Consider the following 13,089-nt stretch of genomic DNA (forward strand, 5'->3'; position numbering starts at 1 on the left):
AAAAATTGGAGAATGTTCTAGAACTTTCTGGACACTTCTATTGAGTAATATAAAATTCAATACTGCCATAGAAGACTTCAGAGAGTTACAAACATCCAGACTACTCTATAGAGCTCCATCATACAGATTGAGATATTTGAAGAACGTTTGACAAGACTCTAGAAAGAACTTGTATAGGGCTGAAATTCTAATTAGTAATTTCTAGTTGGGGGTGACCTTTTTAAAAAATAGAACAAAACTAAGACTTCGTACTTTATTTTTGGGCAAAAGTTCATCCTTTTGTGGCACAGGAAATCAAATTTTGTACTAAAAGTCAAAAAGTCATAACCCTAATGGCCACGCTTTCTCATCTGAGTGATGGTTTTCTTCTTTTTAGTGCATTTTATACTGTTTTTGGAAAAAGCGTGCTCTTTCATCATTCTTTGTCTTATTTTTACCCTCCACTTTTCAGTGGTGATTCATGTAATCGGCTAAACCACAGGTGTTCAAAATATTTATGGCAAAATAACTCTACCTACCACCATCCTTTAAACAATTGAGAAAATTAAAAACTGTTTTTTCATATGGAAATGTAATTATTTACTTACATAATGGAACAAAATTTCAAATGTATGATTGTTGAATATTGTATTGTAATCAGGAGCAAGCGAGTGTGCACAGTTTTAAGCCTATCCGGCAATGGGAAGTGGATTAGAAATCAATTACAGTATTCCATCGATCGAACAAACAGACGAATTATGTTAAGAAAAAGCGTGTCAAAAGAAGGCGTCAAGGGTGAGCTGGGTAGGCCCTCGACTGAAGAGGAAGATCATGTCTGGCAATGTGCACTTGGAATGCATGGCGAGTATATGGGATCCGGCGGAGAACGACTTCATCTGTGCGCTTATTCAAATATTTAGGTAATCTTCGCGTCTCACTAAGGATTGCTGCAAGCGGACAATGAGCGTTACGGAAATTTTACATAAATTAGATTGGTGCCGATGTAGACGCAGAAGCTACGCAATCAACTTGGATTTCTTGAGAAAAAATTAGAATAGAAAGGAAGAACAAGTCATCTCGAAACTGCGCTTTGTTTCCATGCACGATGGAAACGTTAGAATATGTTCCACGTGAGGCCAATCTCCGCAATCGTTTCATCCACACTTGAGGCCGCATGTAGGTAAGCTTCGCGGCCATCATCTCCAATCAGGACCGTCATCTCTCATCATTGAAATTTAACAGTCCCCTTAGCTATTGGTATTAGATTGTGTAATGATTCGCCTGCTTCCCTCAATTCATTAAATGAACATGATGCAATTAAACGCTATCTCAAGGACTATTTGAAGAATATGGGTTTTTTCCCGGTGAATGACTTGAATTAATTCTTCTCGGATTTCCAGCCGGGTTAGAATTTGTAAGATAAAGGCCGTTGTTTCCTTGGGAGACTTTCCCAACATCTTCAGAGCTGATGATGCCGATGTCAGTACTGCTCCGGTATATACACCATCCTCCTTCACTTAGGTTATCCCTCATTGGTTCGTGTTGTCGTTGGCTCTCCCGCCTTTTTTATGGTCGGGTTCTAAGCGCTGATTAGATACAGTCCTTGATCTTTATCCATATTATTTGGATGAAGCCGGATCTCTATTGTTTCTTTGGTTATTCTGTCCCGACCCAGTTACTCGTGATGGAAAGACAAGAGAGAAGTGTTTTGCGTTGTAGTTGCACGCATTTGAAGTCGCCTGCGACCACCCACGAGTGATTTCCTTAAGACGGCTCATTTAAGGTTGCGATTACGTTCTCCAGCAAAATTGGCCTTATTATTATTTGAGCATGGTACTTTTGCACAGACTGAATGGCAGCCATGAGGGCATGTAAAAAACAACAGCGTAGCAGGTGCATTTCGAAACAAAGGTAAATTTTGCAAATCTGGAGTATCATTCAGATATCCAGAATAGAGAAAATCCTGAGGGGAGGAAACTCAAGAGCAATAAAATACGTAACCGTGAAATCAAAAACAGAAGAAGAGCATTAAGAAAAGATTTGAGAAAAACCTCTCTAAATCTTCAAAGCTGAAAAAGCCATCTCGTCAAATTTCCCCCTGTAAATAGATATGAGCGTATCATATTCCTACGAAGTAGACTTGTCGTTTTACAGTTTATGACTTAATCTGTTGCCGCTGTTGCTCCTCGACCTGTATTCTAAAATATAGTCTAAGAAACGCTGAGAATTAGGTGCACTGAAATGAATAACCCAATGACTAATTTACTTTGAGTTCGCTGAATTTTCCCTACGTTTTACCGTTTCCTATGTTTAAACAGATTTACATTAATTTTCGTCCTTATTCTTACAATTTCTCAATGCAGCTGTCAATTTCTCATTTACCGATCTGGGTGGATCATATTTCGCTGATATTTCGTTTCTCACTAAATTTTAACTCACATTAACGTTCATTGCGTGTAAAGTTTTATAATCCTAGCATGTCTGTTTTGTTAATGGTCTTATTCATTTTTCATGTCTTTTCTGGGATACATATATTAGAAATAAAAATCATGTATATTTACGATTTCATACCAAGTGAAATTTTTTCTCGTAAAAAAATCGTAAAATTTCATTAAATTAACCATAAAAAACAGCACCATGGACAAGATAAATGCTGCAAATTTGGGTGTAAATCGGTCATTGTCATAGCTAGTCTTTTTCAAAACTGACCCTAACTGATTCGAATCCAGTCTGCATTACTCCATTTATGAATAAAAAGCTATGTTTTTGAAAATGCTTACGGAGATTTCGTGATATTTGCTAATGTGTCCAAGGTATTGTCGACTTAACACAAGATATGAGTTAATTTTATATTGTACACTTATACTATAATTGCAGTGTTGCATTGATTTTTCATGTAAAAAAAAGGGCCAACAGCGGTTTTTAATTTTCAAGCGGTTACACTTTCAGCCGAGGTAGTGAGCTCCCTTAAATTACGGTGCGAAGAGCAATTTTATATAATTTATATCAGGAAGAGAATTTCTGTATCAAATGAGGCGTCCAGGGAACGAAAAGAGCTGATGAGGCGATTGTCATATACGAATTTAAAGAAAAGGTTAGTGAAGAGCTTGATCTGGAGTGTAGCTCTCTACGGCGCGGAAACGTGGACATTGAGGAAAGGAGACGAGAGAAGATTGGAGGTATTGGAAATGTGGGTATGGAGAAAAATGGAAAGAATGAAGCGGATAGAGAAGGAACGATGAAGTGCTCGATATGATGGGTGAGGAGAGGCAGCTTCTAGATGAGATACGGAGGAGACAGAAGGTTTGGATGGGGAGGGGATGTTGAAAACGGTGTTTGAGGGTGGAATGTTAGGTAAAGCGAGGGAGGGAAAGAAATTGATTGGGATTTAAGAATAGAATTACAGAGATAGGAATAATCAAAGTACTCTTTACGCAATAAAATAGCGTAATTGGAAATGGAGCGAGTTCCACTGCTGGCATGTGGGTAGCTAACTGTTTACGAGAAGCGCAAATATACGAATTCATAGGTGGGCGTGTACGAGATGTGGAATGTCTTTTGTGTGACGTTTGAGTGGAGTGTCCTTTTCCACGATCAGGAGAGTCCGATGACGTTCACCAAAAATGGTCAAATTTTAAAGTTTCTGTTTTCTTTTCGCCCCGCGATGCGTCTGCACGTGGCTTTTGAGGTTCCATGGAAGAAGTAAGGTTAATTAGAAAAGCTATTTTACAAATTACACTTATCGAAGGAAATCATCGATACACCTACCCTCTTTAACCCTCTTATCAGGTGAGTGTTCAACCTTCAAACGAACCCTGTTTATTCCTATTTTTTCTTTAAGTCAAAAAAGTAAAAAAGGAAGAAACAGGAACGAAATGTATTTACGCACATATAAAGAGCAATGTCTCCAGTACGTTTTCATAAAATTAAATCTTGCCCTCGCTCCACAGTGGATGACATTTGTCCAACGAAGCGGAGCAACTGCCCAGATATCAAACTAGCGTTTCGTACAAGTCTCTTGTTTCCGCGTGCAGATGCTGAAATTCTATTAATCCGTTCTATATGCTTTAAGTTGAACGGTATAATTGACGTTTACGTACAAAACTTGGCCCACTTAATCGCTATAATTGGTATTCTATTATACCTGACCAATCCTCCGCCACTTTCACGGCTTGAATAAATAGAGTAGCCTCTATCCTCACCCAGCACCTAATGCATACATTTTCTGAGGTTTGCGATCGAGCCGCAATAAAAGCTAAATAATAGTAGCTATTCCTCCGAAGCGTTCAATAAAAACTGTGCTCTATCCTTCATTTTGACGCGTTTTCAAATGGATAATTCGCTTTCGTTGCCACGGATGAACATTTCTCCCCACGCACACTTCCTGAGGTGCTTTTGCGTAGGGCTGCAATTGATATATTGCCGTAATATTCCCGATTGGGCAAGCATCTCAAGAAGCCCTGCAGTCATTAACGGCACAAAGGAATTCGGAAGTACAGCGGAATTACTCAAAATGCATTTCAAGGGAAGCTCGAATAGAGGATAGACATCTGTCGCAGGTTGCTGCTTACATCCGATTCACGGACTTCTGCGAGAGAATTACGGGATGGCAGAGCAATATTACTGCGAGATGTTAGGAATCTGGAAGTAATTAAAGCGTTATTATGAGGAAAATGACTTCATTGGCACGGATATAGATAGTGATAATATGTCGTATCCTAGTGTTTCTGCATAGAAAAGCAGTTGAAACAATTTTTACGTGAAGTTTAAAATGTTATTTCCTCTGAACTCATGGATTTCTTTGAAATCCTTTCCTTCGTTTTAAGTATTTAATAATTATAATTTATATGTACTCTTAAATCGATATTATCCAAGTGAATCGATACAAATGGGAAAATATTACATTCAACTGTTAATTCGGCTTAAGGTCTTCTAAATATTTTTACTGTGATATTATAAATTTTAGCAACACGCTTTTGTGACGATTTACGACGGTCATTGTCGCAATATTGTTCTAAAGTTGTCTGTGATTGGTCCACGAGTTTGCGATTTTGAATTTAAATTTTAGATATCGGGAGTATAACAATGCGAAATTTTCGTTGCTCCGGACCGAGAAACAGAACATATGAATTTTGTGGAGCTTTTTTTCGATTTCAGACCACTTCGCGTTGCTACGAAATGCTCCGTTTTCTGGAGGTGGATTGAGAGGCAGAATGTCATTGGTAGGCCTGCGAAAGCCTAAGTATGAACGGTACGCATTCACACTGCACGGGCGAAGGGTAACTCGGATCCTCTAGACTGAGTAAGCAGCCTAAAAGGAGTAGTGCTTTTCGTAAATTGAAAAGGAAAGTTGAAGTCAGAAGGAGGGGCAGGTCGGAGTAATCTACGAAATGCTCCTTCTTAACCGATGGAATGATAAACGAAAGGATTTCGGTGGCTCTTGATTTTGATGCTGGCCGTCGTCCTCCTGCAGACAGGCACACACCCCCGTGCTCGTTTGCTCCTCCGGGAAGGCCCTCCCTCCCTCCCCCCCTCACGTTGCTTGGCCCCTCCCCTCCGCCGCCCCTCCGACGACCCTCACACGTGCTCGCGACTCCCCGGCGGGCGGACCAAAGCCCTCGCGGCCGACCCTGAGTGAGACCCCCGATCAGCCGGGTGACGCGGTGGACCCTGCTGTCCTTCCCGCCGTCCCTCGGGACCGGCCGTGTGCAGTGATTGAGTGCATCGCCAAAATGCGGAGTCGGAGCGGACGGTCCACGCGGAGACATTCCGAGCAGCCCACGAGCTTACCCAATGGCCGTAATGCCAAGATCAGAGCGGTGTGCGGTGAGTTGGATCATTGTTTACGGAGCGAATGCACGCGGATGAGTCTTCGGCGGAAGAGCGACCCACAGTGTTGTGATTGAAGTGGGATAACTCCGAGTGAGGAAGCAATCTCTAGGAGCACTATCACGCGTCGTTCAAAGAGCTTTCATATTTCCAACGCCACAGCCGATCGAGTTTTTCTTGCTCACCATTACCTCGAACGGTTCTTCCAAGGGATGGCTACGGTTGACAGTGAATTTCAATTGGTTGTCATTACTAGTGGTTTATTGCGATGGGTGTCAATGCAATCGGTATTTGTTGTATTCGAAATTCTCATTCCGACGACCACTTGAACCCTTTTAGGAATGAAATATTGCAAACGAGACTTTCGGATCGCGTTGCCAACCACTCGGAATCAGCTCCTTGTCATGACAACCGATTGGATTCATTCTGATCGGCGTTAAACACCCCTTGGGCCCCAATGTGTTTCTTCAATACACCAAAACTATGTCCTTCAAGGAGATCCCCTCGGACAAGCACATGGTTTACTTGTACGGGCCAAGTGCACGTAAAATGCGAATATTCCACGGAGGGAAAAATCCTTTGACATCCGGGATACAAACCAAGGTCTCCCGAATTAGTAACAGGTGATTTACCGCTTCGAATCATGTTTCTGTAACTTACGCTTTGATCTTGAAAGTTTAAGGGCATAGGATAGACCTGGATTACATTTTTCTGTTCCTCAAACATGATAACTTTACACTTCGAAATTTTTTCCGTGACTGACCTGTATCAGATATTGGCTGAACTTCCGAAATTTCCGGTGATATAAAGTATTTAAATATTTCCATTTCCTGGCGTCGAATTTGCGTAAGTTTTGTTGCTGAAAATGTTCGAGTGAGTATGAGCAGCCGATTGCCAACTCTCTCTCTCGTTGATGTCTCCGAGACTTATCGCGTTCCTTCCGTCCACTGCCTGCTTCACTGCATTTCGAAAAGAAAACAATATGTATTTGGTTGCTGGAAAGAGAAAAAAAAAGGGTCGTCGATTTAATTTGAAGTGACTTGCTCCTGGAGTTAATGAGTATAAGGAAGCACAAAAACCTGCGAGAAAAATCATCAGCACCGCATTGACCCCAGTAGTACAGGAGGAACAATGTAAAATATTTTCCACTTTTATTAAGAGTGGGAAAGATGCAAACTTGCAAATGATCGAGTATATCGAAACCGGTCGCCTCCTTGCATACTTTAAATAATGGAGAAAATTGTATTATACTCACCAGTAGGTGATCGAGTAATTTTACCATGTCTGCCCTAGAACTTTAGCATTGATGATTAATTTACTGATTACAATTTTTTATAGAAGTAGCACGCGCTTCTACACTAGCCTGTAATTATCAGCAATAGTTTCAGTGCCTATAATATTTTACTTCCTTGTTTAATATTATCAATATTACTTGTTTAAGATGCTAACTCCCTCCTTGCATGCGTTGAATTTCTTACTGGCGTCAATTTTGAGCTCATTCTTCAGCTAATCAGCCGTCCCTCGAATGCTCTACTGTCATTTGTTCCTAGAAACATTTTTCACTGTTTTGCCATGGCATAGCAGTTATGCTCATTCATTGGAGGGGATGTGCTCGGGGACGTTTCGGGTGTTCGTGCTTTGGGTTGAGGAGAGGTTCGTACTTCCGCCAATCAGTGAAAGATATTCTTGTCGTTTATTTAAAGTAATTTTGAGAAGGTATTTAGCTATAATCTGGAAATTTCATGCTATAGTTTTAATGTAAGACTCCTCCTGGTGATATCATCATTCTTTTTGAAGATATCATGTGGTCTAGCCTTAAATTGAATTTTCCATAACAATATGTCAATGAGATAGGAATTTTTGGTATGATTTATCGGCCAGGGCCATTGGACATGGCGTCTTCATTCGCGCTCCTCAATGCCGAAGGTCACTCCGCCGCTCGCCCGAGAGCCAATCGCGAGTGGAGAGCTCAACGGCCCGCGGCACACGGCGCCCGCCAACGCGTGCTAATCGACGCAAAGCTTAAATTGGGAACAACATGGTTTGAATGAACTGCAACGAGGGCCATTCCTCACGAGTTTTTTTATGGTTACAGTTTTTACTGTTTCTTTATAGTGTAGCATTATCAAGGTGGTATAGAAAATAACAGGCCATTTTCAAGACCAGACATGGGTAATTCGCGGAAGCTAAATGCCGAAGCGAAACGAAATACATTGGAACGTAAGGATTTGATTGACACTGAACTAAGGCCCCGTAATTTATATTAACACGATTTACAAATGTCACTGTTGAGACCTGTGCTTTATCTGCCAAAGGTATTGTTTTAGCCTACACGCTCAGGGACGATGTTTGACTGTTGATTCCGGTATTCTCATCTCCATGCAATAATCTTGCTTTTCATTGACTTATTGTTGGTTCAATAGCATATGAGGGTATCAATAGTCATTTTTTAATATCCAACATGACCATTGTTTATTTCTATAACATCACTGATTAATTAAATAATTGATCTTTATTTATTATGAGCTAAAAAAAGTTCTTCATGGCATATTAGGGTAAGTTTGTCGTAAATTATTCTGCAATGGTTGGATTAAGACTCGTAAGTTGCTCAATATATTGCATAATCTTCTTTACTAAATTCAGCAATAATGTGTCAACTTATTGCCCACATCTCTTTTAACCCTTCTCTTTCGTGATGGCCCCCCAATCTTGAATCTGATAATTTCTCGCGCTACTGGTTTAATCATGGTCGAAACATGGCCTCTCCTTACTAAACCCAATATTCGGGCTGAAGCACACAATTAAGTAAGATCTTATGCTCAAAATTTCTCTTGTCTCATGTGCGAGTGTAATTTATCTGTAACCACGCAAATTGGGTCACAATGACTCGTGAAGATATAAATTCTTTTTAATAACGTTATCTTCATGCTCAGGGAACTATCACTTTTTTCGGCATACATGAAAATGCTCTAACGCAACTAATAACGCCGGGTAAAATTTACTGCTTCAGTCATAACAAGAATGAAACAGTTGTTGACATATGATTGAAAGAATTAAAATTCTAAATGAGGATTTTAAATGAGGTTTGATTGTGATTGTCTCGGTAAAATAGTAAATATTACGCCTTCTAGAAACTACACGGGTCATGAGGACTTGGTTGACATTGCAATTGTTAAAGCGCCCCGCTTCCAAGTGTGCTGGGGCAGGGGTCAACATTGGTGAATCACCAAGCGCCCGGTAACCATGATCTCCTCTGGCGGTGACCGGCGATGGTGCTCCTGTGTCCCTGAAGCTGCCTTTCGATGCAATCCAACGATCGTGTAAGTGAGCCCACACGTCTCTTAAGGAAAGATGAGCTAACAACTGACACTGAGTCACGAGAATCCTGGATTACTCTATTCTATGGATTCGCAGATTCTATGGTGTTACGACGAAATAGGATATGTTATGAAAGAAATAGTCTTCGGGCGGGCATGGTGGAAATTTTCTCATAGAAATGAAACACTAGTATTATTTCACCGTTACGACCAATGATTTCGAATGTGGGAGGAGAATAGAACATTTATATCAAAATCAGTCTCTATATGTTTTCATTATCTTCAAGCAATTCTTTTTTTGCTCGGGCATTATGCAAAGATATCCGGACCAGTCATGGAAATAAAAGGGTATCGTTAGTGAAAATAGAGTGGTATATTGTCTGTGTTTTCTATTGGTATGGAAAAAACTCAGCCATATCCACCTTGAGACTACGCTTGTAATGACAAATTATGTTTATCATGCCATAGAATTTATCAGGGTAATTCAGTGGATTATCTGAACCTAGTGCAAATGTTTTCTCATTTTTCTATTGTTGAATTTTGATATGAGAAGCCATGATTTTCTGATTTTTAAGGATACACTTTAGCAGGCGTGTCGCCACAGGAGTTTTGCTGACCCTACAATCCCTAAATATTGCACATTTTAAATTACTTTAGAACTTACAGAGAGGAATCGAATATCGTAAAAAACTCTGATCAAAAAAAGAGACACGTGTTTAAAAATATTTGCCCAGGTTACATTAATTAAGTGTGTCTAAAATAGAATCCCTCGAAAATGCTGCCACACGATGACATGTGCGTGCGAATGCGATTGCTCGGCGAGGTTCTTCTTTTCAGCGTCATTTCCATTCAACGAGCAGGATGTGAAGACGCATCTGCGGCCCATTCTTCAGGATAGGAGATGATGCATCTCCACGTTCTATCAGAGAAAAAAACTCGATCAGATAGAATTCGGCGGAACACGATAGGATTTTTCGTGCTTTTTTTAGGTGCTTAGGGGGATTTCCGATCGACCAATTGTATTTTGCCTTGTTTTTTCTAACGCAGTACTTGTTAAACACTTACTCTAATAGCTGAAAATTACCAGAATTAATAGTTATGAAGGAAAATTCTTATATTTTAGTGATGGAAAATTTTTGATGCGGGACTAACAGGCTTACTATGTAACAATCAACATAATAGTTTTTAACAAGTACTATGCCAGGAAATCAATCCGGTCGACAGGCCTAATTTTGTTTTTACGCAGCGAATTACTCGTTTTTAGTTACTTTATAATATTTTAGTTTTCAGGGTTTATAAAGTGGACCATTGTCTATACTTGCCTGTATCTCAAATGTGAACATTTCACCTTAGTAATTTCTCATACGTAAAATGTTTATATTTTAGAGACAGCCAAATATCGACAAAGGTCCACTCGATATACCCTCGCTATTTCAAATTGATGGGAAACGATGAAAACGAGAAATTCGTGTTCGAAAATGATCGACCGAGCGGGAACGGTACGTCCTCTTAAGGTCTGAAACCTGCATCGTGACCATTTCATATGCTTCTGTGGTTTGTGAACATTTCCCCCTGACATTAAGCTTGATGGTATACAACAGAGTTATTGACGAACGTTTTTCATTATGATGAATTCTTCCCGATTTCAAATGAATACATTTTGGTTTTTACTTTTTCTGGGCCTTGAAATTACTTAAGAAGGACTTAGAGATGATGTCTCATCTTACTTTAGAATTCATTTGGTTGAAATTCCCCTCGTTTGTCAATATGTGACCGTTATCGTCAATGCAATGAAAGAGTGCGCGAGCAGCGAATGTCGTGGGAGGGGAGAGAGGCCAAGCCGCGCCGCCGGGTGCGGCTGGATGACACACACCCCTCCGGCGGCAGCGCCTCGACGCCAAGAACCGCAAACAGCCCGGAGAAATGATCCATGTGAACAAATGAACAGCGCATTTGTTCAATCCGACTCAAATTTGCACATTTCGTGATGCTGAAATTCGGATGATGAGCGGGAATAGAGCTCGGCACTGAATAGCCCAGTGCGTGTGCATTCAGCCATTCAATCACATTTCATAGATAAATGCAACGCAAGTTGCCCCCCCCCCCCCCTTGGTAAGTTGTTGACATCATCAATCTCTGGCACGGTACCCGAAACCCTTGCTGGACAGAGAGGGTATGGGAATGCCGTGTAGCGCCCGAAAGCAGTGGACTGAGTGGCCATTGACGTAAACAACTTCCCAAGACACTTTTCGTGGGAATAGAAGAAATAAAGCAAGGTTATTTCTTCTATTCCTACGATACGAAGGATTTCCACAAAGTTACGCCCGCTACTATTAATTACCAGAGACTTTAATTGAAAGGATTGAGAACCTCGATGTTTCGTCGCGAATTACTAAGATAAAGTAGCAACAAGAATGGAAAACAGTAAGGATCGAACTCCATCAGATGAAACAGTAAAATGTTTACAAAGAGATCCTTTGCTTTCGTTTGAAAGAGCTACGATAAATCCCACCGAAATAGGTGACAATCAGTTTATTAACCCGTCGGAACATTTTTGTAAGTATACCACTAGATTTTTGTGGCAATTATTTGAAATAATTAAAAATTTTCCCACCGAGAGGGGTTAAAAAAAAGAGTAGAGGTCTGGCGCGTTTGGGTACTAGCTGAAGGGCTGTTGGGTGTACCTTTCCCGTATGAAGCCTTTGGACATGCCGAACAAAAATCCTCGTGGTGCGAGGTGGCTCAGGCCAATGGAATCGGACCCCATAAATGGGTAGAATTCGCGCGCCGGTGACTTAATCCAGAGTAAGCTGTACCACCACTTATTGAAACCAACCTTGGAGCGCGTAAGAAGTGAGTAAACAGCAATTAAACAACCTAAAACGTGTAGTTTTATGTTCGCAATCACCGAATTTACAAGGATGGTTGTGGATAATCGGGAGAATTTTATCATTTACTTTCGAATGCAATTGTAATTGGTATGGGACTCGCAGTAATCAAGTGTGGAGTGAACAAGGATGATTACATTTACGTATGAGTCCCCATAGTATACCTTCTACTTTCCGTGTCACGCCTTTCCATTCCTGGGTTCAACTGAAACAAAATATTATCCGTGAAGTGCTCTCGTCTCCCAATGTTCATTCCAATTCTTTCTTACCACAGTTTTCGCCGGATTCATTTTTATCTTCGGCTCTTTCATTGCATCTCCCGTTTCCTCCTTTGCTTTAATTTTTTTTTAACCAGTGATTTAAGAGGGCGCATCATCCCTGGTAGACGGATTTTTTCGCGTGACGTATTAATCATTGAAAATGTAGGCTATCAGCTTGAAATTTTCACATTAAATAGCGCAAGTCCGTATCAAAATGTGTCTGTATCACAAATTTGAAAAATTTTCCTTAGTTCTAACTCTGATGTTAAATTAATTGCAATGTGTCATAAAATCTGACATGAAATGAATATTGAAAGTTGTTTAGTCTGTATACCTCCTAAATTTCAATAGACCTATATAGCTTAATTTATAACCAAAAGATGCTACGCGAGAAATACAAAATACGATCGTCAAGTAGTGCTCAAGGCTGCTCTAGGTGTCAATGAGATTCCTAGAGTTCATCGAGGGCTTTCCACGTTTATTTCCATCACTCTCGGACATAATAATGATCCTAATGTGCGTTTACTAATTACTACAATGAAGCGGCCGTCAACATATTATTTGACGATCCAAAAAGAATGGGAATGCGTTGGGAAATAGCGATTACATAGAAAATTGTGATCAATTAACGGGAGAATGTGCATGAATGTTTACTTACTGTTTTACTATCATCTATGAAGAAAAAATTTTACTGCCTTTAATTAGTCAATTCAATTAGCGTTCATGTATATTATTCTCTCAAAAATTTTCCGTTCACGACGATGCTAAGTTATTGAGTAACGTTAATAAATACGCTGAGTACCTAAGCTTTTTATC

The 13,089-nt window shown here is 40.2% G+C and overlaps 1 protein-coding gene across 1 annotated transcript in view; it reads left to right on the forward strand.

The window, feature by feature from the left end:
* LOC124171257 (histone-lysine N-methyltransferase PRDM16-like) overlaps positions 1-13,089 on the forward strand; it is a 221,477-nt gene that overhangs the window by 29,820 nt on the left and 178,568 nt on the right. Inside the window, exon 2 of the mRNA XM_046550399.1 lies at positions 5,453-5,805. Within this exon, the coding sequence (XP_046406355.1) occupies positions 5,453-5,805 (353 nt within the window). The remainder of the gene's footprint in view (positions 1-5,452; positions 5,806-13,089) is intronic.

This window comes from Ischnura elegans, chromosome X, assembly GCF_921293095.1.
Source record: "Ischnura elegans chromosome X, ioIscEleg1.1, whole genome shotgun sequence".
Taxonomy (NCBI): domain Eukaryota; kingdom Metazoa; phylum Arthropoda; class Insecta; order Odonata; family Coenagrionidae; genus Ischnura; species Ischnura elegans.